The sequence below is a fragment of the Zootoca vivipara genome, chromosome 1 (genome assembly GCF_963506605.1).
Source record: "Zootoca vivipara chromosome 1, rZooViv1.1, whole genome shotgun sequence".
Lineage (NCBI taxonomy): Eukaryota > Metazoa > Chordata > Lepidosauria > Squamata > Lacertidae > Zootoca > Zootoca vivipara.
This window is the reverse complement of record NC_083276.1, coordinates 65,632,726-65,659,872: the sequence shown is the minus strand read 5'-3', so window position 1 is coordinate 65,659,872 and position 27,147 is coordinate 65,632,726. Positions and strand designations below refer to the sequence as shown.

The following is a 27,147-nucleotide window of genomic DNA, read 5'->3' as shown; positions in this document are numbered from 1 at the left end:
CCAGATAATAAATCATTATTTCTGTCTTGTATATAAACGTAATCATAAGCCCTGTTAGTAGTTTCTTCATATGTGTAATCCAGTGGACACCACCATCTGTAAAAGACAGATGTATTCTAGTACACAAGGATGTACTGGTGTATATACCCAAAGTTTTAGATGTTATAAAAATCCACATATGCATGATATATGGATTTACCTTTAAGTTGGAAGTATTTTCACACTGCACTAAAAATGAAATCTCTTGGGATCAGATTTCGCTCGATCTCTACATCAGCCTTGCTTTAAGCTTCCGTATTCCAATGTGTCTTAAATGGATTCTTGTTTGAAGAGGAGGGGAAAAGGTGTTTTCTCCAGCACTAGGGTCATTTTAAGAGCTTCTAGCATAATGGAAAAGGCAGTGTGTCAGGCGAAGGAGTCTTACCTCTGCAAGCAAATGCCAGTGAGCGATGGGCTTCCGAGGGTAGGAGAGCATTTCGTTCCAGTGGTCTCGCCCAAGGCTTTCCGCATCGTTGCCTACTTGACAGACTCCAATGACCTCATTGTGACCTACACTGTGAAAAGGTTCAATAATATTTATTTCTTAAAATTTCACATCTAGGAACTGTGTAATTCAAACCTTCTCTGAGCAAGGGTGAGCATTTGGAAACACATCTAAGGACTAAAGTTGACATGACTTTAAATGTATCTTTTTGCACTTAATGCTAATGGGATCTGAGCAAGGATGAAGAGGAAATTTGTGCAGAAAATTCCTCACTCCATAGCAGGGGAGGAAAGGGTTAAATAAACACACACACACCCCGTTTGTTCTGATCCCAGTAATTATCATCCTCCCTTAGCTGATGCAATTTACAGGTTGTTGTTTTTGGTTGTTTTTTAAACCTTCACGTGAGAGGTATATACCTATTTAGCAGCCTGTGTATTTGGTCTTCAGCGAATGGAAGTTTAGTTCTTGTATATAAATTAGAGCTAGTGGAGATAACTGTAAGCCCCATGTAAAGATATAATAACATTTTTAAAGTCCCATTTACTGTTCTTACTGTCAACATTTTCCCTAATTTTAGGGAACATGTTGGCAGTGTGGACCCACCAAAGCAGCTTCTGTTGGGTGAAGCCAGAAAGAAATGTTATGTGTGTGGCTAGTCTACACCTCTCCTTTCCTACTGCACCTAGACCTATACTTGGTTCTGGTCTATCCCTAGCTTGGAGGCGCCATTTAAGATATCACACCTCCAGCCTACCAGGAAGGTTCCCCATCACATGAGGCAAAAAGCACACACAAATTGAGGCAAATGAGGAGAAATAAGACTTGCCCAATGTTAACTGATTTTCCACTTCATAAAGCCTTGGAGATCTCACCAATGAGCAGATGTGGAGTACAGCCTATGATGTGTACAAGTCCTTAGGCTATCACCTCTCTTAACTGGTCCGAAACTCCAATATTTTTAAGCACTCCAGTGCTTAAAGGAGGAGTTGGGGAGTGTGACACTCCCGACAGTCCCTCACAAGGGTCTGTCCCCAAATGGTCACTAAAGTCAGTTCCACAGCTGCTCTACTGAGTCCAGATCTCTCTCAAAATACCTGCTGCGATCACCTACTGGCTTATAGAGAGCAGTAGGACTCTCCGTTTATATATTGCCTCAAGTTAAACGTACACCAAATGCATGGGCTGAAACATATTTATCTGAGAATCCACCCAGATGTGAATTAAGGAACATAACATGCAGAACAAGCAGTCTTTATATATACAGAATTTGAATAGTTCCAGTTTCCTGACTTATCATGGCTATCTTAAACTATCCTAATTCTTTTAAATATATAATTTAATATCTCCCTCATCCTATTTCTCCTTTGGTCTCTCTAACTCTCACAGCCACACTGTCTTTTTCCAACCTACACTCAGGGCCGGATTTAGGTTTGATGAGGTCCTAAGCTACTGAGGGTAATGGGGCCCTTTATATGTCCAGCTGTCCTTTGTCAACAACAAATTGCCGCTGTTTTGTGTTGAATATATTGTTGTTGTTTGTTGTTTAGTCATGTCCGAATCTTTGTGACCCCATGGACCAGAGCAGGCCAGGCACTCCTGTCTTCCACTGCCTCCCGCAGTTTGGTCAGACCTAATAGGTATCTAAAGCCATTTGCACATAACAAAATGTGTATTTTATCAAAGTAATTGTTGAACTGAAATACAATGAAAAAGAAGTATATTATATTTTGGAAATGTACATCCAGGTTTTTTTTCTTTAATTTTTTTGGGGGCCCCATGAGAGTGGGGCCCTAAGCTGTAGCTTGTTTAGCTTATACGTAAATCTGGCACTGCCTACACTCTCTGTCCATCACTCATTCTAAGTCCACCCAAATCCATTTCCCTGCTGTCATTCATTCATCCCCAGCTCTTTTGTCAAAGGGAGATCTGGTTTCTCCGCTCTGGCAGTTTAAAGAGATCTCAGTGAGAAGACAAAACCAACTACTGCCATTAGATTCGATTAGATCACTAGTCTGAAGAGATGTCCAGATATCTCACCGGTCATAATCCATAACGGCTATAAACAAGTTAATTTGGTCAATGTTTTCTGGAGGGACATCAAAGACTATGGCTTCATTATAAACAGGATTAAGGGTGTTCCTCTTAGTGGAAGTCTTCCTCTTCTTCAATCGTCTCCCTTCACACATTAGTGAAACCTTCACGTACGGATCTGTGTGAAGGATATAACAAACATACTGGTTTGTTTCAAAATAATCACAAGTTTAAAGCAATAATGCACCAAATTTGTTTCTCTGATACCTTTTCCTTATAATCTTGTCATCTGTATTTTAAATAAAAGTAATGTTCTACAATTAATAACCTCGCTCTCCATTGTGTCTTAGCTGACACTATTCATTCATGGGGGAAGATTTATACCCCAATAGGATCTCCATTTATAAACTAGAGTTGATCTGAAATACAGAATTTGTTAAAGGACTAGAAATATGCAATAAAATATGTCACACCCACAACCCAAAATGAGATAGTCAAAACCCTTCTTCAGTACATATGATGACAGTGTGTGGCCCCTCCAACTCAAATGCTTGCAAGAAGCATTGGAAATAAACTGGGATGGTTTTTCCACCCCAATTAAAATAGCCATGTAGTTTGATAAAGGGTGGAGTGTGTGTCTTACCTGCAAATGTCAGGTCTGTTTGGGATGTGTTTCTACTCTGCAGAGTTCTTTTATTCCTGGTGCCTGGCTATACTTTTGATTAATTGTGTAACAAACGACTGCTGACAATGTTTTAAAAGAGGATCACTGCAGACCCCTTGCACATTTTTGCAAGGAATGTGCCTCTGGGATACTCCACTACCTCAGTTCAGAAAAATACTGATGAAGTGGTTGAGGACCAAGTTTACTTTTCCCCTCTAACAAACTACTGCATTTATAGAAAGGAAAGGAAATGCTAGGATGGGCATATGTTAAACTTGTATGATTGCTTTCTAAACAGTACATTAAAACTGGAATGAAAAAAACATTCCTACCTGATGCTCCTGTTATGTCCATGGCCTTCAAATTTCTAGCTTTTATTATAGTAATAGTTAGTCTACCAGCAGTTGGAAGATAGCAAAGTGAAAACATCAACTCGCCAAGATCCACTTTGTCCTATAAGACAATAAAATACATTTAGAACAGTATTGAAAATGTCTCTTTGCATCAGTTAAAATATCCAAAATAAATTTATGTTTGCCATGCTATAATATGGATCTAAAGCAAGCACATTATTTGTGCCCACTTTTCATTCTGGGGACTCAGCTACGTGAGAGAGAGAGAGAGAGAGAGAGAGAGAGAATATATATATATATATATATATATATATATATATATATATATATGGATGCATTATAAACATGCAACACCAGAAAGCGCCAGAGAGCAAAATAAAAGTTCTATGCGATTTTTACATAGCTTTTTTTCTTTTGTTATAATGAATTAATTTCTGACTTATTTATAGCAGGGTTTTTTCCTCTGTGTAGATCCACCCTGGCATTGTCTGTCCTTGTACCTCAAATAGTACCATGGCAGGATACCAGAATTTAGAAGTCAGCAACGAACTACTTCTGCACGTCACTTTTCTGATGCTATCATACATTAAAATGTTTGTGTTGTTACTGCCGTAATACATTCCAGCTATTATTTTTGAACAGATGTGACATGTACATTGTTTTTTCCTCGAAGCCAGGCAACATTCCATGGCCACTGAGCATGCTATGTCCTTGCTGGGCTTTCTGTGTATTTACCTTCCTAATTTGTTTTCTCAAGTTTTTCTGCACTTCTGTACCTTGCTCTCATGTATGGCTTGTGCTTTCAGCTACAGAAGGGGCCACCCGGGAAGGATTAATTATTAGTATAAAGGATGGTATGAAGTACAGTTAAACGAAATCTTCACCTTCAGAGGCAATATTTTGTGAGGTACTGGGTGGCATTCAGCCGAATAATTGCATAAGGAGAATGATTCACCAAATGAGGGAACAAGGTTGGAGGTTGCTCTGAACCATTTCAAGAGTTCCTGAGGCATTGCAGGAAGTTCCTCAGGTTTCTCACATTTCATCCCTCACTTCCTGTTAGCATAGCTGCCTGCTAGAAGGAAGTTATTATTATCTGTGCCCCAATAACCAACCACTCCTGCCAAGCAGATATGCAAATGGAGAAGAAAGGCTGCCCTGGGAACACTAGGAGACATTTTATTTTAAGTATAATTTCACATTTGTATTCTTTGAATCATAAGAATCTTTCCCATTTGGTAATAAAAATCTACACTAGGAAAGAAGTCTCTTTTTAGAGCTGTTTGATTATAATTGAATTTGAAAACACCAGAAAGCACAAAGCTTACTGTGTACTTTTCCATGGAGTCATACTAATATGTGATCTTGAAACTAGAAATCTCCATGACATTTTGCATCAAATTGAAATAATGATTTGTAGCAAAACAGGCATGTTCTTAACGCTTCAAGCAAATTTACCTGAAGAAATCATATTAACTAGAGTAGAAAATTTGAAAGGCCTGCCTCTTCAATTTCAATACTGTACTTAAATCTTTATTTGAGATTTCACGTAATTGGTCTCCAAAGCTTATATTTTCATTAACAGCAGTTCCATTTATTTTGCATTATTTCTGTAATGAAAGCAAGGTAAGAACACAATCCTTTTAGAATTACATATGCTATGATAAGATCAGACTCACTAATCAATGTAAACTTCTCCATCAGAAATGCCTGCTACAATGAGGATAGTGGTGACCCTCTGGTGATCAAGGTTCAGTATTGACATTGGATGGTATTGTTAAAGACAAAAATATCCAAGCATTTAGAAGAACAAGACTTGCTGAAATAGAGTCAGCAGGGCTTCTGCAAGGACAAATCTTGTTTCACAAACCTAGTAGGTCTTTGAGAGTGTCAACAAGCATATAGCCTGAGTTGAGCCAAATGACATACTTTGACTTTCAAAAAGCTTTCAACAAAGTACCTCACTAAAGACGCTTGAGTAAGTTTAGCAGTCATGGAATAAGAGGAGAGCTCATTTTGTGGATTAGAAATGGGTTATGCAGCAGTTAAGCAGAGAGGAATAAGTGAAAGGTTTTCCAAATGGAGAGATACGCAAATATGAAGTTCCCCAAGAAATTGGTACTGGGGCCTGTGTTTTTAATTAGTTCATAAATGATATAGGTTTAGGGGTGTGCAGTGAGGTGGCCCTGTTTGCTGATGGTACAAAATTGTTCAAGGTCATTAAAACAAAAAGAGAGTTTGGAGAACTCCAAAAGGACCCCGCCAAAACTGAATGAATGGGTGGTAACATGGCAAGTGCAGTTCAATGTAAACAGGGTAAGTGAAGCACATTGGGGTAAAAAAATAATAATTCACATGTGGTTCTGATCTGGTGGTAGGTGACTAGGAATGAGACCTTCAAGGTCATAGCTCATAGCAGATAGCTAACTAACTGCCTTAACTCAAAGAGGATATTGTAGAGTTGGAAAAAGTTCAGAAAAGAAGAGTTTGGATTTGATATCCCGCTTTATTACTACCTGAAGGAGTCTCAAAGCGGATAACATTCTCCTTTCCCTTCCTCTCCCACAACAAACACTCTGTGAGGTGGGTGGGGCTGAGAGACTTCAAAGAAGTGCGAATAGCCCAAGGTCACCCAGCAGCTGCATGTGGAAGAGCGGAGATGCGAACCCGGTTCCCCAGATTACGAGTCTACCGCTCTTAACCACTATACCACATTGGCAACCCAAATGAGCAAGGGTCTTGAACAACTCCCCAAGGAGAGAAGGTTACAATATTCAAGGATTTTCAGTTTAGGAAAAAAGGTGAATAAGATAGAGGGGTATAAAATTATGTATGGTGTGCTTAAAGTGGATAAATTAAAGTTTTCTTTCCCCCCTCTCTCATAACACTAGAACTCAGGCACATTCAATGAAGCTGAATGTCAGAAGAGTCAGGACAGATAAAGAGCTGCTTCTTCATGCAGTATCTAGTTCAACTATGGAACTTGCTCCCACACCAGGCAATGAGCGCCACCAACATGGCTAGCTTTAAAAGGATTATACAAATTTATGGAGGACCTGGCTCTCAACATCTACTAGCTGTGATGGTTAGATTTACCATTTTGGCAAAGACACGTTTCAGTATATAAACATATGCTGGCCTAGGAAAAGGTTTTCAAGAGGGGGAAATATAATGCTGGTTTTAATACTGGGTTTTGTTTTGTTTTTTGCTTAAAATATTGTTAAGTCGCTTTGCACAACTGTGGCAAAAAAAAAGGTGACTAATGAATTTAATTAATCATCATCTACTACGTTTGGGGTACATATGTTAAGGATAACAGGATGGGAACACAGAATGCAGAACTGAAATTGGAAGGCAAGAAAAGTCAGCACATCAGGGGACACTATTCAGAATAAGTACCTATTTTTAGGGGGAAACCAGGAGACGCCCGGAGATCAGAGATGAATCAACAAGGCAGTAGGAAAGAAAACAAGGAATGGTCAGGGGTTTTGGTTCTTTGTTGCAAAAATTGAATTAATTATTAACACACACCCCTCCAGGAAAGGGGCGATGCCCATTTAGAGGTCCCTGACCAATCAGAGATTGAAGTTTAATGTCATGATTTGTGCAAGACAAGAGAAGTTGACAAGAACCCACAGCTACTTGCTGTGAGACTGAATTCCCACCTCCAGAGGTGACGAATATCTTCTTCTACTTGTAAGTGTTTAAACTCTTTCTGGGTGAGAAGGATGTTCATCATTTATTTATTTTCTTGCTAAATAATAAAATGCCCTACACTACACTCGTCTGTCAGCTAGTAGCCCAGGTGATGTGTCCCCTATTGCACACACCCACAGGTTTGGGGAGTCGCTGGCTGTTTGTATGCTATCGCCCCTATGCAGTTCTGGACCAATCAATGATTTTAAAGTCCTAGAAATAGGCAGTATGCCCTTGAGTTGCTGGGAATGGCAGGTGGGCAGAGTTGCGCTTCTGCCCACTTTGCAAGTTTCCCACAGGCATCAGGAGGACCACTGTGAGAACAGGATGGTGGAATAGATGGACCATTGGTCTGATCCAGCAGATTCTTCTTATGTTCTCATGCTAGAGTGTCCTGTGGAAGCACTTGCTTAGTAAGTGTGAAATTGACTAGTTTGGTGTGCCTGAATTCCATTGTAGAGTATCTGCCTCTATTAGCACAACTTAGGGCAACCTAGACAACTTAATGCACAGTGTTCCAGACAAAACTCACTTCATCGCTGAAGCTATCTAAAATGAAAATAAGATCCATGACCAGAAAAGCACAAAAGAAGAGCTAAAAGGAGAAATCAAACTCACGGTTTGAATCTCTGCCTTAGAGCCTTAAAAAATATGAGACGTTGAAACAGTATGGCAGTGATAAACACAGGGGCTCAGTACAGCTTCAGATGTGCAATTCAAATTTTGCCATAGGCAATATGTTGTCGGTTTGGAGAACATGTTGTGCACCTATGCTCAAAAGCCAGCTTTACAAATCAAACAGAGGCTCGGATTGAATCCTTAGAGGATTACCCACTGTTTGGCATGTACTGCTCGCATCTATTACAGCTCCTGGCAAACTTTACTAAAACTGAAATACAAAGGAATGATGTGACAAACATCAGCAAATTTGATAAATCACACTGCGTGTTTTTCATATAGCCCAAAGCGACTGTGTAGCACAAGTACCTCTACCCCATGCTGACCTGTTTGGGAAAAATGCTGGGAAATAGTGGACCAAAGGGATCATGGCAATTTACTGTGGTGGGAAAAAAATAATAATAAAGATGCGATCTTTATTATTTTGCACCTTCTCATTTCCAATTATTTTCAGGCTTCAGTACATGCTGGGCACAAGCCAGCCTAAGCATGGTTTTAGATGTAACCAACCTTCAATGAATAACTAAAATAAGCCCTTAGGGTGCAAGTGCCCTGAGGATAACAGAGACTTCCCTGCCCTAATTCCAATTCCCAATCCACACAGAAGCTGAAGGAGCAAGAAGAAGGGAGAGTCACCAGCAGCACACTCTGAGGGGCTGTATTGTGTGCGTCAGCATGCACAAAAGAGTGCATAGGAAGAAGCATGGAAGCAAGAAGGGGTGCGGAGGTTCAGCTTCCCTCTGACTTCACTGCTCTTGACTGTAAGACGATGCTCAAAGGTCTTGAGTATAGGACTTTCACCAACCAAGAATTCACATCTTTTGGGTCTCATCTCCATTAAGACAAGACTTATGGATTTATATGCAGACAATTCAATAATAATAATAATAATAATAATAATAATAATAGTTTATTATTTATACCCGCCCATCTGGCTGGGTTTCCCCAGCCACTCTGGGTGGCTTCCAACAGAAGAATAAAATAATTGATTAAAAGATTAAAAGCCTCTCTAAACAGGGCTGCCTCCAGATGTCTTCTAAAAATCTGGTAGCTGTTTTTCTCTTTGACATCTGATGGGAGGGCGTTCCACAGGGCGGGTGCCACTACCGAGAAGGCCCTCTGCCTGGTTCCCTGCAACTTGGCTTCTCGCAATGAGGGAACCGCCAGAAGGCCCTCGGCACTGGACCTCAGTGTCCAGGCAGAACGATGGGGGTGGAGACGCTCCTTCAGGTATGCCTCCCATGTTTCTCTGCAAATCCACTCTGGAAACCTGGGAGAATCCCCAGAAAATATTTGGCGAGCCTGCGGGGATGCAGGAATTCTGCTGTGTAAGTGGACGTTCTTATGGGAGCAGGAAGACTTCACTGGGTGCTATAAACAAACAGTGAGAGTATCTGGTCCTTTGAAATCTTACACTGGTGCAGCTCTTTTGGCAGCGCCTCCTCCTTTCATCACCAGCACCAGGGAGAATATTTACCATATTCTTCTGTCTATAAAACGCCCTCATGTATAAGGAACCCCCCCCCCTTTTGGGGGACCCAATTTTAAGAAAATGAGGGGAGATGGCCCACAGTTGTTGAGCCTCTCCTCTCACGCAGCTGTGGGCAGGAAACACTCCCTAGATCATTTCCCGCGTGCAGGGGAAGTTGTGCTCCTGCTGCTGCCAGCCACCTGGTTGGTGGGAGTGCAACCGATGCCGCCATGTGCGGGAAACGACCCAGGGAGCACCTGCCGTGCGCAGCAGCATTGGGGGAAGTTGTGTTCCCACCAACGAGCTGGCTGGCGGTGTGCAGCTTCTCTTCCCCCATGCAGCTGTGGGCAGGAAACACCCCCCAGATCCCTCCTCGCTCACTGCGGCATCGGGGGAAGCCGCGCTCCCACCTACTGGCTGGCTGGCGGTGCACCGCTCCTCCCCCCTCATGCCACTATCTATGTACTGGATGACCCCACATTTTGACATGATTTTTGAGTCAAAAAACCTTGTCCAATACACGGAAAAATACGCTAAGTCTCCCCTGTGTCCTAGATGGCATATGAATTGTGAAATCTTAATAAATTAAAGATTCTTCCACACAGCACGTCTCAATTATCCAAGCTGAAAAAGGAGATGGACAAGTGCACAGGCCTCATAATTCTCAGAGAGAGGAAAGGGGGCTGGGGGGGAGACAGAACAGTCAGTCTTGACTAAATCCCATCTAATGGACCGCCAAAGGGAGAGGAAGGAGAAGCTCTGCTGGCACAGTGATGTTGCTATACCTGAATGAAACATTGGAAGTAAGTATGGCTCTTGACTGCCTTTCACCTTTCCTTAGCAATGAAAAGCCTCTCCTGTGTTACCAGCTGCGGTGAACAAGCCAGTCTACTCATTTCCTGCACTGTCTATGAGAGTCTACTTCTAATCAGATCATATTGAAAGGGATAGAAGCTCAGCGTCAAAAGCAAGTGCTAAGAGAGATCTTTACCAAGCTGTACAAGAAACTTTTGTAAACATTATTAGGCTTACGTAAGGTAGGCTTTTATGACTTAAAAAAGAAAAAGAAAATCCAAATCTAGTAAAGGAACGGCTTTGAGGAGCTCATAAGGTGTTTGTAAGTGCAGAACTCTCTTCAAAAATACCCCAGTGGTAAATCTATTTAGATGAATGCAAGACAGATTGAAATGTGATTGTTTTTAAAGGTGTTGTGATCACATGTTGCATTGCAGCTTTGCAAATCTCTGGGATCCCTGAACATGTGACTGCAACATAATGTTGAATGCTGCCAGGCACCATGCTGGTAGGCTACCATCCTTAACTAAGATAGTCATCTTGAGGCCATTTACTCGTATGTAAAATAAATGGCAGTGGTGGCTGGTGCCCATTGGGACTGGTAGGGATCCAGGTGGATCCAGAGCCACTGACAGGCAAAGACAACCAGTTCTAGTTTTGTCCCCACCCTCCCCTCCTCCCCACTCAGTTCAACAACGACAATGCTGAGGCCCAGGAGAAGAGAGCTGGCAAGCAGTGCTAACCTCTGCTCTGTTTGGAAATAAGGGGTTGAGGCTTAGCTGCCAAGTATCCCGTTTTTTGCGGAAACCCCCAGATTTTAATCTGTTTCCTGCTGTTTTCCCGAATGGAGAAAAATCCCGGAAATCCCCTGGATTTCCTACCTGCCAGGGAGCCTCCATTTTGGGTGCTGCTCTGCCCATGTGTGGGCACCGGAAATAGGGCAGAGCGGCACCGGAAGTCGCTTCTACGCATGCCCGGCGGCCATTTTCGTGGTGGCCGCATGGCGGTGGGCATGTGTAGAAGTGACTTCCGGTGTCGCTCTGCCCTATTTCTGGTGCCCACACATGGGCAGAGGGGCCCCAGAAGTTGCTTCTACGCAACTTCCGCTGCTGCGCTGCTGCTGCGCTGCTGCTGTTCCTGCATTTTTCAGCGGGAGACCTGGCAGGTATGGGGTGAGGGCAGACTGAGATACGCGCCAGCAATCCTCTCGCCTTCCTCAGGCTAAGCTGGATTCCTTAAAAGCCCTTTTGGTTGGTGTGCCCCACTGCCCCATTCACACTAAATGGACCAGCCTTCACTGGGACTGCTTGTAAGAAAATGGTTTCCGACTTGTACTTCAGGTACTGGATCTGTGTGGAAAAGGGGGGGGAGCATTAGCGCTAAAACAAAAGCCTATACAATGGCACTCCGCGACAAAGCTTTCGTGACACTATACACATAATAAAATGTCACATTCATTTTATCCGCAGCGCTCGCCTTAAAATAACACGCTCTTAATCACAGTCACACAATTTCATTCAGGACTTCGTTTACTTTTCCGTAATAGGCTTCAATGGCCTATAGAGAAAACATTTCAGTATTCTGAAACAGAGCATTTAGAATTAAAGAGACTATTACATTAGCAATGATACTCAGTGGATGGTTTGGGTTACTAGGCTAAAGGTTGTGGATATATTTGAGAAGCCTACCAGGATGATACTAAAATGTAATCAACAGTCTGAAGCATTAAGAGGTAGCAGAAAATTGAAATCTGAACAGAAACAGAGTTACCCTTTATTGGACTAACCAGATTAACTAGATGAGAGGCAGAGCGCAGAAACGTAAGCCTGCTCTTAGCTTATTACTAACATAAGCATAACCAGCTTCAACATCCTGGTTCCTCATCACTTTTTTTCATGAAATTGATATACCCCTTGATTGTAGAAAAAGCCTCAAAGCATTTTACAAAAAAAGGATAAGGCAATAAGATAAATAAGGCACCAAAAAATACAGTGTCATGCCATTGAGGGTACCAGCTCCAATATGAAGAAACACTGTGCAATGATGTGGATTTTAAAGGGGGGGATGGATTGAGAAAAATAGGGCAATTAGGATGAGGTAGTTTGCATTGATTTTTTAAAAAGTGCCCTAGAGAGTGATCTAATTTAGCAAGCAAAGCTAAACACTTTGGGAAGTACCCAACAAAGTAGTTCTGTTATGCAGGATGTCTGCCAGTGGTCAAATATTTGTCTAGTGGGAAATGAAGTAGACACTGCCTTAGCCTTTGCAGATTCTGAATTCTGTAAGGAAAGGTCTGTGCTTAAATGTATAATGAATCAAAATAGTGAAAGAGATTATACCTGTAATCCAGAAATTCTCAGTGAGAAGAAACATTCACCTAGAGTTGGTGACATTTAATACGAAACTTTGCTAAAACTCTCAAAGGGTTCATTATCATGAATGACTGCAATGACCTATGTGTCTGCTAAGTGCAAAATCCTGTTGTGCAACAACAAAATCAGATTTCTTGTAATGATGAAAATGATGGGAGTAGTTAAAGATCATCCAACTGCTATTAAAGAGGTTTGTTGTTGTTGCTTAGTCGTTTAGTCGTGTCCAACTCTTTGTGACCCCATGGACCAGAGCACGAGGTTTATGTAGGTCCAAAAGTACTGGCTGTGTTCAGGCATCATGTTAAAACAATGGCCTAGCACGATAAGAGCATGCCAAGCTTCCACCTGCTTAATTAACAACAACAACCCAACTTCAAACTGTGGCTTCAGCAGCTGGCTTGTTAAAATTAACCACAGTTTGACCAAACTGCGGGAGGCAGTGGAAGACAGGAGTGCCTGGCGTGCTATGGTCCATGGGGTCACGAAGAGTCGGACACGACTAAACGACTAAACAACAACAATTTTAAGCATAGTCCACAGTTGGGATGACATGGTGAACTGAAAGTGAAAGCTCATTTTCTCTTGGATGTGTAAGAAGACAAGGAGGTTGTGGGTGGGTGCGTGAGCCCATTCATTCACAACACCCGGCCTAAACGATGGCCCAGTTTGATGTTCAAATGTGGCCATTGGCTGAATGAGACAGCATTTCTCTTACGCTGTATATGTAATAGCAGATTTCCTGAACCCAAATTTAATAAATAAATAAAATTTTAAGGTGCCTATGATAAAGAATACTCATTCTTAAGACACATATTCTCCCCTTAGCAGCTCCTCTATGCCTTTTATGGCAACCAGATATTAAACAGGAAATGTCAGAATGGAAATGTAGAATGGAAAACCTTCACCTACTGAGTTTTTATCCTTTATGCAGCTGTTAATAAAGCACAGGAGCCCTGCTGAGGGGGGGGGGTGCGACAAAGATGCCAATTTTAGATGTGATCTAAGGACTGGTGATTTTCTGGAATAAACGGCAGCTGTTAATTACGGCAACTAATGGTCTGCCTTAAAACCATCCCCTCCGGCTAGAAAGCCATTCCCTTTAATCTGGTCTAGCTCAGAAACTCTCTTGCCTTCCCTATTTTACATAAACCAAATCTCAATATTAAAAACAAGTTTCAGGGATGAGACCACGCTCATATTTAAAGGAACTTCTTTTACAACAAGGTGTATCCTTAAAGCAGGAGGTTTCACGCAACACTACATTCAAAGCCTCTGTCTTCCAGATCTACTAGGTTAGGTGGTTCCGAATTCAGCAGTACTTTCCCTAAGAAAATGCACATAAAAGCAGCTTTTAAGTAAACATTTGGAGTATAACCCAAGTACCCTTAAAAAAGGGCAGTTGCTCTGTGCTTCAGTGTGACTGTCTAAATACAAAATGACAGGTGACACCTCAAATATGAACCACCCACTTCTATTATTGTTAGGGTTGCCAGACTCAATAGAGGACAGGACTTCTGTGCCTTTAATTGCCCTGCTCTCTTTTGAGTCTGGAAACCTTAAAGAGAAACCAGCAGACCCTTTGTTTAATTTCCAAGCAAAGGGTCTGCTGGTTTCTCTTTAAGGTTTCCAGACTCAAAAGAGAGCAGGGCAATTAAAGGCACAGAAGTCCTGTCCTCTATTGAGTCTGGCAACCCTAATTATTATCCCAGTCCTTCTCATTAAAACATACACATGAAGACACAGCAGCTGTGCATGTGTGCTTTGTCCCTGGGTATCCACAAGAGTGTTGTACTGTAAGAACCTGCCCTCGGCTCCAGAAAAGCAACAGCATTTACTTGAAGCTGGAATGAATGGTCTTCACATTTTTTCAAAACTTTTCATATTTTCGAAAAGGCAGTGGGTAGAGTCCAACATACCACTGATATAATCATTCTGTTAGCACAAGCATTTCTATTTGCCAGTTAGAACGATCCCCCCCCCGTGCTGTTTTTTTGGTACCCTTCCATAGTGGATTTGCGGATGTGGGGGGGGGGGGAGGGAGAGAAACCACACTGAATGTGGGAGTGCTTGTTCTGGCTTTCACCAGCACACTGAATTAGTTGAAACCAGCAAAGTGTCTTATTTTTCCCCATTACTCCACACTAAGGACTACAAATGATCCAGTGGGAAATCAATTCAGGTGAAATTACTGATGCCTTATCAATGTTTGCACTGAAAAACAAACCGCCCAAAAATCTGGAATGGCCCAGACTTACTTCCATGTAAATGTTGTTTTCACACAAGAAATAATAATAAGGAAAGTTTCAGGTTTTTTTTTTTAAGGGTTTTTGTTTTTTAAAAAGGCAGACCATACAATCAAGCGCCTCACAAAACACACTTCAGGTGCTTCAAGCAGGGCTGGATCTAGACACATCAAAGAAGCTTTGTATGAGAAATTGGGTTGGCACAAGTGGAACTCCAAAGCGCCATCTGGTGTCACTGTGTTAGAATGCACAAACAACACATATAAAGCGCTTTTTCTTTGCCAATGTAGCTGAGTCCCAGGTGAGAACTGATTGTGTGAATTGTGATGCCAGATCTATTTCCATAACACCCTAACAGATGTAGTTTCGTACTTCTACATTTCAGTATCTTTTGCCAGCAATATCTGGACTATCTCCACCGTTGACGGTTTTTCATCTTTGTTACATATCAAATGAAAAGCTAGAAAAGAAAACCGAAATGTACCAGTCTTAACCAATGGGTTTATGATAGGTTTACACTTATATCCCCAAAGCACAACTATTTATTGCTGAAGGCATTAAAAACAGTCATCTTAATATCAAGTGAATGTGTTTGCATGTACAATGAAATTTCTCGTAAAATGTTTGTTACATGCATCATATGAATGCAATTTTATATTACACTATGTGCCATTTTTGTGTAGCAGATCACCCTGCCCAATGGATAATTTCCAATACACCAATGGAAACTTTTTATTTTTCAGATTTGGGCAGTAGTTTGATAAACAGCAAGGAAGTATTCACCATGTCATACCAGTGATAGCAACACAGCTTCTACACGCAGTTAAAATGCATATATCTTGAAATGAGGTGGGTTGCCATCCCTTTTCTTTTCAACCTGATATAAAATCTCAATTCTTTTCAACTGTTGAAGCACACACTTACTAGCTATTTAGTAATGTGCCATTTTGTAAGTACCTGTAGACTGCAGTGTTGTGAGAACTATCACAGAAACCTCATTAGTAGTTCACTGTTGAATACAACATTCATACTTAGCTGGGTGTAAATATCATTGACTTTATTTGGACTTACTTCTGGGTAGACATGCCTAGGACTGCTATTGGTTACCTCTAGAGGAGCCAGCAATTTGAGCACCTTAGGGAAATCAGCATAAAGTTTTGAGACTTTAGTTCTTTCAGACAAACAACAGGCTCCAATATTATTATTAAAGTCTGGATTATACTTATGCTTCTGAATGCAAAGTGTGGTTAGGAAAACATATGTAATAGATTGGCAAAGGGAAATTCTAACTACCATTTTAGTATCTTTCTCTATTATAATTATAATTAAGCTGTCAATACCTAACATCCAGCTCTTTTCCAGATTGATTCATTTTCTCTCTGATAAAAGGACCTTGGATGATTAAGCACTTGTGGGGTGACAAGTTATGCCTGCCATTTGTCTAGGAGAGAATTTCTTACAAAGATTTCAAATACTGTAACAATACAAATGCAAGTGGTCATTTTTCCTACACAAAAACAAGACAGTTGCACCAGCCCAATGATGAAAAACAAGAAATAAATACCCAGATGCTTCAAGAAAGTAATTTTTGTTCTTAGAAGATGGAGATATTTCAAATCACAAAGATATTTCAAATCAAAATCCCTTTGGGTTATTTTAGACTGTCCTTCCATTCTTTCAAAGGAACAAGGACTCTTCTTCAAGTTCCAAGAAAAACTGAAAAATTAACTCCTGCTCCTCATAGTGAGCGGCTGCTGGGAGGGACAGAGAATCCATGTGGCAAGTAGCCCTCCATATTAAAAGTGGAATGAGTACAATTCACCCACATAAGCTATTTTCAGCAGTATCTCTGTGGAAATGATAGAGGTCTTGCTTGTGAATAAGGCTAAACCGCTGTTTATTAAACCATGGCTTAGTGAGATATGTAAACCCTGGTCTTGATTTCTTTATTGACAACAACACACAATCTGAAGCCATGGTTTGTTGTTGTCTTATGAACCATGCTAGTTTTAACTTTGGCTTGCTGTTTGTTGCATGTGAATTCTGAACCATTGGCTAACCATAGTTTGTTTGATCACACTGCTCATCAAACAACAAAAGCATGAGAGGAGCAGTGGTAAAACAAAACTAACTTTGGATAAACAAAGCTATGGCTTGTTTAAATAAAATTAAATTGATCCTTCATGGATCAATGCCCTGTCGTGGCGAAGGGGCTTGAATAACTCAGAGAAGCTATGAGCTATGCCATGCAGGGCCACCCAAGTTGGACAGGTCATAGTGGAGAGTTTTGACTAAACGTGATCCACCTGGAGAAGGAACTGGCAAGCCACTCCAGTATCCCTGCCAAGAAAACTCCATGGACAAAGACAACAGGCATATAAAAGTTATGACGCTGGAAGATGAGCCCCTCAGGTCGGAAGGCATCCAACATGCTACTGAGGAAGAGCGGAGGACAAGTACAAGTAGATTCAGAGCTGATGAAGCGGCTGGGCCAAAGCCGAAAGGACACTCAGTTGCGGATATGCCTGGAAGCGAAAGGAAAGTCCGATGCTGTAAAGAAAAATATTGCATAGGAACCTGGAATGTAAGAACCATGAGTGGAGGTAAGCTGGATGTGGTCAAAAATGAGATGACAAGAATAAATATCGACATCCTGGGCATCAGTGAACTAAAATGGAAGGGAATGGGCGAATTCAGTTCGGGTGACTATCATATCTACTACTGTGGGCAAGAATCCTGTAGCAGAAATGGAGTGGCCCTCATAGTCAACAAAAGAGTGGCAAAAGCTGTAATGGGATGCAATCTCAAAAATGACAGAATGATCTCGATACGAATCCAAGGCAGACCTTTTAACATCACAGTAATCCAAGTTTATGCACCAACTACCGGTGCTGAAGAAAGTGAAATTGACCAATTCTATGAAGACCTACAACAACTTCTAGAAATGACACCAAAGAAGGATGTTCTTCTCATTACAGGGGATTGGAATGCTAAAGTAGGGAATCAAGAGATAAAAGGAACAACTGGCAAGTTTGGCCTTGGAGTTCAAAATGAAGCAGGGCAAAGGCTAATAGAGTTCTGTCAAGAGAACAAGCTGGTCATCACAAACACTCTCTTCCAACAACACAAGAGACGACTCTACACATGGATATCACCAAATGGGCAGCATCGAAATCAGATTGATTATATTCTCTGCAGCCAAAGATGGAGAAGCTCTATACAGTCAGCAAAAACAAGACCTGGAGCTGACTGTAACTCAGATCATCAGCTTCTTATAGCAAAATTCCAGCTTAAACTGAAGAAAGTAGGAAAAACCACTGGGCCAGTAAGATACAATCTGAATCAAATCCCTTATGAATACACAGTGGAAGTGAGGAACAGGTTTAAGGATTTAGATTTGGTGGACAGAGTGCCTGAAGAACTATGGATGGAGGCTCGTAACATTATACAGGAGGCAGCAACGAAAACCATCCCAAGGAAAAGGAAATGCAAGAAAGCAAAATGGCTATCCAACGAGGCCTTACAAATAGCGGAGGAGAGGAGGCAAGCAAAATGCAAGGGAGATAGGGAAAGATACAGGAAACTGAATGCAGATTTCCAAAAAACAGCAAGGAGAGACAAGAGGGTCTTCTTAAATGAGCAATGCAAAGAAATAGAGGAAAACAATAGAATGGGGAAAACCAGAGATCTGTTCAAGAAAATTGGAGATATGAAAGGAACATTTCGTACAAAGATTACCATAATCAAGGACAAAAGTGGTAAGGACCTAACAGAAGCAGAAGACATCAAGAAGAGGTGGCAAGAATACACAGAGGAATTATACCAGAAAGATATGGAGGTCTCATACACCCCAGGTAGTGTGGTTGCTGACCTTGAGCCAGACATCTTGGAGAGTGAAGTCAAATGGGCCTTAGAAAGCATTGCTAATAACAAGGCCAGTGGAAGTGATGATATTCCAGCTGAACTATTTAAAATTTTAAAAGATGATGCTGTTAAGGTGCTACACCCAATATACCAGCAAGTTTGGAAAACTCAGCAATGGCCAGAGGATTGGAGAAGATCAGTCTACATCCCAATTCCAAAGAAGGGCAGTGCCAAAGAATGCTCCAACTACCGCACAATTGCGCTCATTTCACACGCTAGCAAGGTTATGCTTAAAATTCTACAAGGCAGGCTTAGGCAGTATGTGGACCGAGAACTCCCAGAAGTGCAAGCTGGATTTCGAAAGGGCAGAGGAACCAGAGACCAAATAGCAAACATGCGCTGGATTATGGAGAAAGCTAGAGAGTTCCAGAAAAACGTCTACTTCTGCTTCATTGACTATGCAAAAGCCTTTGACTGTGTCGACCACAGCAAACTATGGCAAGTTCTTAAAGAAATGGGAGTGCCTGATCACCTCATCTGTCTCCTGAGAAATCTCTATGTGGGACAAGAAGCTACAGTTAGAACTGGATATGGAACAACTGATTGGTTCAAAATTGGGAAAGGAGTACGACAAGGTTGTATATTGTCTCCCTGCTTATTTAACTTATATGCAGAATTCATCATGCGAAAGGCTGGACTAGATGAATCCCAAGCCGGAATTAAGATTGCCGGAAGAAATATCAACAACCTCAGATATGCAGATGACACAACCTTGATGGCAGAAAGCGAGGAGGAATTAAAGAACCTTTTAATGAGGGTGAAAGAGGAGAGCGCAAAATATGGTCTGAAGCTCAACATCAAAAAAACCAAGATCATGGCCACTGGTCCCATCACCTCCTGGCAAATAGAAGGGGAAGAAATGGAGGCAGTGAGAGATTTTACTTTCTTGGGCTCCTTGATCACTGCAGATGGTGACAGCAGTCACGAAATTAAAAGACGCCTGCTTCTTGGGAGAAAAGCAATGACAAACCTAGACAGCATCTTAAAAAGCAGAGACATCACTTTGCCGACAAAGGTCCGTATAGTTAAAGCTATGGTTTTCCCAGTAGTGATGTATGGAAGTGAGAGCTGGACCATAAAGAAGGCTGATCGCCGAAGAATTGATGCTTTTGAATTGTGGTGCTGGAGGAGACTCTTGAGAGTCCCATGGACTGCAAGAAGATCAAACCTATCCATTCTTAAGGAAATCAGCCCTGAGTGCTCCCTGGAAGGACAGATCGTGAAGCTGAGGCTCCAATACTTTGGCCACCTCATGAGAAGAGAAGAATCCTTGGAAAAGACCCTGATGTTGGGAAAGATTGAGGGCACTAGGAGAAGGGGACGACAGAGGACAAGATGGTTGGACAGTGTTCTCGAAGCTACGAACATGAGTTTGACCAAACTGCGGGAGGCAGTGCAAGACAGGAGTGCCTGGCGTGCTATGGTCCATGGGGTCACGAAGAGTCGGACACGACTAAACGACTAAACAACAACAAATAAAATGTAATTAGCATTCTGTGTGCTCCATTCTCTAAAATAAGTTCATTGTGAGGAACGGAAGGCACAGAAAGACGTTTTCTGATTAATTAAAAAAATTCCTTACAGTAGCACCTTAGAGACCAACTAACTGATTAATTATGTGCCCCCGCCCTGACCAGGCAGAGTTATCTATTTATGGCTTTCACAAGACATCTTTGCAAATGTGGGTGAAGCTGCATAGCTCAGCTGGTGAGAGCATGGTGCTGACAATGTCAAGGTTGCAGGCAGGGCCGTCTTGAGCAGATCGCGCCCCCTGGTGCTGAGGGGCGGAGATCGCTCCGCCGCCCGCCCCGCCCTCACAGGGCGCAATTGGTTGCCAGGCCGGCGCCCAGCTTACCAGCCCCGCGCCATGGTGCACTGCGCCACCGGGGGGCTACGAAGAGCCGGCCCTGGTTGCAGGTTTGATCCCTGTAATGGACAGCTGCATTTTCCTGCATTACAGTGGGTTAGATTAGATCAGGCATCCCCAAACTGCGGCCCTCCAGATGTTTTGGCCTACAACTCCCATGATCCCTAGCTAGAAGGACCAATGGTCAGGGAATTGTAGTCCAAAACATCTGGAGGGCCGAAGTTTGGGTATGCCTGGATTAGATGATCCTCAGGGTCCCTTACAACTCAATACGATTCTATGGTATTCTATGGAACAGTGAGGATATGTGAGCCAGGTAATTTATATAAGACTTTTCAATGGATTTCATGTCCTGCCAAAGGGTGTCTCAATGGGTGTTAGGAATTGGGCAGAGGAGGAATGGTGGAGACCACATCCTCAGCCTGACCCTTCCAGGGAGGAGGAAGAGGAAGACAGTATAGATTTACAACAGGGGTCTGAGGGAGGTCACAGCTCAGAGGCAGATGAGGGGGAAGTTGGGAAATCATGGAAGAGCCAGAGCAACACCTGGCTGACACGTCATTAGAAAGCCAGAGAGCCTTGAAAGTAGGAGAACAAAGAGCTCAAAGACAGAGGGCACGTAGCAGCACCCATAGAGGTGACAAATGAGGAAGTGGGAGAGACGGGGGTTGAAGATTCACTCGGGACAACGCCATTATCCAAGAGGCTGGGTTCTATAGCCTCTCTCTTTGAATACTGAATAATAATAAAAAGGACGGTAAGAAATCTGCCCTTATCTTTATACTTTCCTGGGCTGGGAGTCGCTGACAGCATTTTGACAATGGGAAAGGCCTGCAAGATGAGACCTGCTCACAAGGTAACACTATTCACATGCACACCTTTGCAACATGGTTTTGATTCATACTGAATGCACACAATGGCGAGTCAGAGCAAGAAGCAGATTTTAAGAAACGGGCCACCTATTAAAGATAAAATGTAAGGAGAGGGAAAATATGAAAAATCAATTTGTAATCCATGGCATTGGTGCTTGAAAGAGCTTGCAATACTTTAAGTAGATGCTTTACATGACCCTGCAAAATATTGCTTTTTCTCCATCTCTTTATCATTTTGAGCTAATGTGCATGAGGTAAATGTGACGTTCTAGTTCTCTTCTTTCCCCCTGAAATTTGGGAAATCATTTCCCAGAATCGTTTGGGGAATCTAACTGGTGTTGCAGGCGTCACTGATGTAATTTAATCTAACATTAAATTATATGTCTCCAATATAATCCAGTTATGCTCTCAAGAGAGACAGCTTCCAAAAGAAGAGGAAGAAAAACTTTTTTAAAAAAAAAAAACACCAACAACTAGAAGAGCACAGGCTACATACCCCAGAGACATGAAATCCTAAAAAATTCGGGGTGGGTGTGGGGGTGGAGAGGGATCAAACCCTGTTCAATTGGAGGATGACTGATGGTTCTGATATCTTGTAGATTTAGGGCTAAAAATAGCCTGAGGCATTTCAAACAAGGACAGTATGTGCAATTCAGGGGGACGAATAAATTCTCATTAGACTCCATGAATTTAACCAGCATCAACAACACTGGGATTTTTTGAGAGATGAATTCTCAAGGCTAGTGAAAGACTCTATAGTTTCATCTGCAAAGAAACAGATGGGGATATTCTCTGACTTGTTTAAAAAACAAAACAAAAGTGAGATGAAGGTCTACTCCCCCCCAACCCCCCCCCCCCGCTCCATCAGAGATACTGTGCATTTTGACAGTAAACTAGCAAGTATAAAATTGCTTGGAGGCAATTCCAAGGCTTGACCAATATAAAAAGGACAAAGTTTATATAATCTCATCCTAGGGAAAGATTCCAGAGAACCAAGATTTCAAGGGTTGGCTGCTGTACTTGTAGATTCTCTTAAAACTAGAATGTTGTGAATGTAACAGAAACATTGCAGTTAACGGGAGGGGGGATATTTCAGTGCCAAGAGTTATGCTTATTTTGCAATTAATATGCACATTGCTTTATGAGGGCAATTGCAATGATATGTGATTTTAAAAGGTTTAAAGAAATAAACAGTTTTCACCAATAGTTTCCCTCCACTCATGGAAGGCTCTTTGTTTCAGTGGAGCCTTCTGTGAATGGAAGGGATGTGTTGAATTTTAGAATATCTCCCTTTCCCCTTGAGTCTCCCGCCTCACCTTCCACACTGTTTCAAAAGGTCCACCAACCCTCTGGGAGGACACAGGGGGCTGCAGAAGCAAAAGTGGGAGGGACCAGCAACATTTCAGGTGTGTACATATTAAAAAAGCTCAACAACTTTCGGGGGGTCCTGGGTTTTACTTTTTGAAATCTGGAAACCCTATGGTTGAACGTAAAGCTAATCTCAAGCAGGCCAAACATGAGCAGCTGTGGAACAAAGATAAAATGGGAGGATAGTTTCTTGAGGTCACACAAAAGAAGAAGATGGAAACTACTGTTTCTCAACTTCGAAGTGATTTGGAGGATGCTATCAGAAATGTAGAGGAGACTGCAAAAGTGGTGATGCGGCTGTGATGGCAGAAACACTGAAAAGAAATGACACTGGTGCTTACCTGGAGAGAATAAGGATGAACATGTCAGACCTCTGGTCAGACCTCACCTGGAGTACTGTGTCCAGTTCTGGGCACCACAGTTCAAGGAGGATACTGACAAGCTGGAACGTGTCCAGAGGAGGGCAACCAAAATGGTCAAAGGCCTGGAAACAATGCCTTACGAGGAACGGCTTAGGGAGCTGGCTATGTTTAGCCTGGAGAAGAGAAGGTTAAGGGGTGATATGATAGCCATGTTCAAATATATAAAAGGATGTCATATAGAGGAGGGTGAAAGGTTGTTTTCTGCTGCTCCAGAGAAGCGGACACAGAGCAATGGATTCAAACTACAAGAAAGAAGCTTCCACCTAAACATTAGGAAGAACTTCCTGACAGTAAGAGCTGTTCGACAGTGGAATTTGCTGCCAAGAAGTGTGGTGGAGTCTCCTTCTTTGGAGGTCTTTAAGCAGAGGCTTGACAGCCATATGTCAAGAATGCTTTGATGGTGTTTCCTGCTTGGCAGGGGGTTGGACTGGATGGCCCTTGTGGTCTCTTCCAACTCTATGATTCTATGATTCTATGTCTGACTCCAGCAACCACCTGTTGGACTGGGGTGGGGACATTCCATGTCATCTGCTCTACTACAAATTTGCAGGTTGCTAATGTTATTGCATGAAGCCCAGACTAGGAATATGGTCATAATGCGTGCCATTAGGGATGGGGAGACCCCTCCAATCACACACCTTTATTATTCCATAGTTCTATTATGCCTCGAATGCCACTTCAGCTGGAGAATTTCATAACACTGATTATTTTTTATATGTACCCTTTAAAAAAAAGAAAGAAAAACATCTCTTAAAAAGAGAATTTTATTGTGCTTACACAAAACTGCAGCAGTAGTACCCCCCCCAATAAAATCTAAAATTGTGTGTGTGTGTGTGTGTTGAAACACTAAATTAGATTCTCTTTTCTTCCTACTATCCAGCCTAGATGGTTGGCTCCAGATGCCACTTTTAATGCACCTAATTCAATTCAATTTAATTCAAATGTTCCTCCAGACAGAGTCCAGAATCCAGACCCAGGTCACTAATTGGTGCAAAGGCTGGATGGCACACAGCCAATATGTGCAGGTAGCACACCATAAAATGGTATACCCTTAACAGGCTGCATTTTCCAAGATTTTTTTTTTTTACAGGGAAGCCATGACTGACTCTAGCCCCTTAAGTTTAGAGCCCTGTAGCCTACTACTGCTAAGCCTCTCTCTAAGGGGGTTTAAAAGTGTCACACAAATCAGGCTTTTGCATTCCCAGGTTTCCACTTGCCGCCAGCATCCCACACAAACTTAGGAATGTGACGAAGGGGGAGCATAAAACCATTTTTCCAGCTTGTGAAAAGTGCCTAATTCATGCCCAAACAGCTAAATGACAGAGGCATAATGGTTGGATAGAATAGTGGTACATACACACAATTCTTATCAGATAGGTTTTTGTTTTTTGTTTTTAAATAAAATGTATTGCAGTTTTATGATTGCAAATTCCATATATCACTTACCAATATTCAATCCTAACTTACCGTTACATTTACAACCTTCTCCCTCCCCACCCGACTTCCCTCAACTTCCCCTTCTGATTTGTTACATTGTTTGTTATATTCTGCATGTATATATACTATTAGGTGTTGTTGCAATATCGTCCTCCATGTTTAAGCTCAATAAAATTGTGAAAGTTTATTCAAATCCTGCCAATGAGTCCATTTCTTTTTGTTGTTTCTGCAAGTAGATTGTAAATAGCTCCCTATTTCTTTCTGAAGTCACTGTTATCTTTTTCATGCAATTTGTCTGTTAACTTCGCTAACTCTGCATAGTTCATCAATTTTTCTTGCCATTGTTCTTTTGTTGGTATTTCTCCAGTCTTCCAATTTTGAGCTATTAATGTTCTTGCCGCAGCTGTCGCATATAAAAAATAGCTTGCATTTCCCCTTTGGTAATTCTTGACCTAAAATACCTATCAAAAAACCTTCTGGCTTTTTTACAAGTGTTATTTTAAACATTTTTTTCAATTCATTGTATATCATTTCCCAGAATTTTTTTATATGTCTACATTCTCACCACATATGGTAAAAGGTATCTTCCTTTTCTTTACATCTCCAACAGGTCTTCGATTCTGCTTTATACATTTTGGCCATTTTTACCAGTTTAATATACCATCTATATTGGTTTTGTTTTTGAAGGTTTTGAAGCACCATCTTTGGCCATCTTCTGATTGTGCTGGCTGGGGATAATGGGAGCTCTATTCCAAAACAGCTGGAGGGCACCAGCTGGACTACATGAACCATACAATAAATCCTATTGTCAGTTCCGTTGGGTGTGTGCACCAGAGAGACCTGATGCTTTGCTTATGCCACCTTCAACCCTTTTAGAAAGCTGTCACCTGTCTCCAGGCACAAATTATTTAATTCCAACTTAACAGGAACTAGCATAACATATTTTTAAAACCTGTCAGTTTCTAAAAAGAAAAAGGAACCAGAACTGGAAAGGTGGCTTGGAAAATGTGAATTATTGCACAATGTAAAACAAGTTGGTGTGTGTGCGGGGGGAGCAGATAGTGCAGTGAAGCAGCCGAGGTGCTACAGAAAGTGTTTCTTCTGTGCGGAGCGTGAAGAGCAATTATATTCCTTTCTCTCTCTCTGTGGTTAGGGTTTTTTTTTTCTTGTGAAATTTACATCTCTTGATACTCAACCTTTTTTATCTGCACAAGACCTACAGGTCCAAGACCTTGTTTAACCTTCCTTGCATACTTGATTAAAGAAGGAATGCCAAAACCAGGTGTCTTTCTTTCCACCCCTGCAAGCCATCTATATGACAGATTTTTCTACCTACTCCTGAGGCTCCAGTCCAGCCTTCACCCACCTGGAGCCCTCCAGATGTAGCTGCCATCAGTCCCAGCCAAGATGGATTGAAAAAAAGGTTGCTTTGGCCATATAGACAGGTAAAAGGATGCAACTTAAAAGTATTAATAAATGTCATATGTGACACTTGATTATTGGTCTGAGGACAGCCTCCAGCCAGCCCTCACACTGCTCTTGCCAACTGTTCATGCCGTCTCAGAAAAGTGGGGCAAGGACGCATATTCAGCAAAGTTTAGTGCACATTGATGCACTATGTGCAGAATGGAAATGGTGCAAAAACACACAAAATGGATTACATTCCCACGATTTCTTTGCATTGCAGATTTTAGGTTACATGCATTAGTCCCGTATTTCCCTTTGGGGATTCCAAAAATTCTTACAGACAATTAATTGCATCATAGAATTGTAGAGTTAGAAAGGACCTTGAGCACCATCTAGTCAACCCCCTGCAATTCGGGAATCTCAGCTAAAGCATCCATGACAGACGGCCATCCAACCTCTGCTTAAAAACCTGCAAGGAATGAGAGTCTACCATCTGAGAGAATCCGTTCACTGTTGAACAGGTCCTACTATCAGAAAGTTCTTCCTGAGATTTAATTGGAATCTCATTTCTTGTATCTTGAAGCCACTGGTTTGGGTCCTATCCTCTGGAGCAGGAGAAAACAAGCTCGCTCCATCATCCATATGGCAGCCCTTAAGATATTTGGGCCTCTCAGTCTCCTCTTTTCTAGGCTAAAGACACCAAATTCCCTCAACCATTTCTCCTAAGGCTTGGTTTCCAAGACCTTCGATAATCTTGGTTGCCCTGCTCTGTACATGTTTCAGCTTGTCATTCTTCTTCTTAAATTGTGGCACCCAGAACAAGACGCAATACTCCAGGTGTGGTCTGACCAAGGCAGAATAGAGGAGTACTATTACTTCCCTTGATCTGGACACTATACTACTGTTGAGGCAGGCTAGAATAGAATTAGCTCCCCCCCCCCCGCTGCTGCATCACACTGTTGACTCATGTTAAGCTTGTGGTCTACTAAAACCCCTAAATCCTTTTTACATGTGCTACTGGTAAAAAGGGACGTGTGTGGTGCTGTGGTCTAAACCACAA

General features: G+C 41.9%; 1 protein-coding gene across 1 annotated transcript in view; it reads right to left on the bottom strand.

The window, feature by feature from the left end:
* LOC118088509 (synaptotagmin-9) overlaps positions 1-27,147 on the bottom strand; it is an 89,343-nt gene that overhangs the window by 4,323 nt on the left and 57,873 nt on the right. Inside the window, exons 4-6 of the mRNA XM_060281923.1 lie at positions 3,515-3,635; positions 2,525-2,696; positions 425-554 (exon numbers count right to left, since the gene is read on the bottom strand). Coding sequence (XP_060137906.1) covers positions 425-554; positions 2,525-2,696; positions 3,515-3,635 — 423 coding nt within the window. The remainder of the gene's footprint in view (positions 1-424; positions 555-2,524; positions 2,697-3,514; positions 3,636-27,147) is intronic.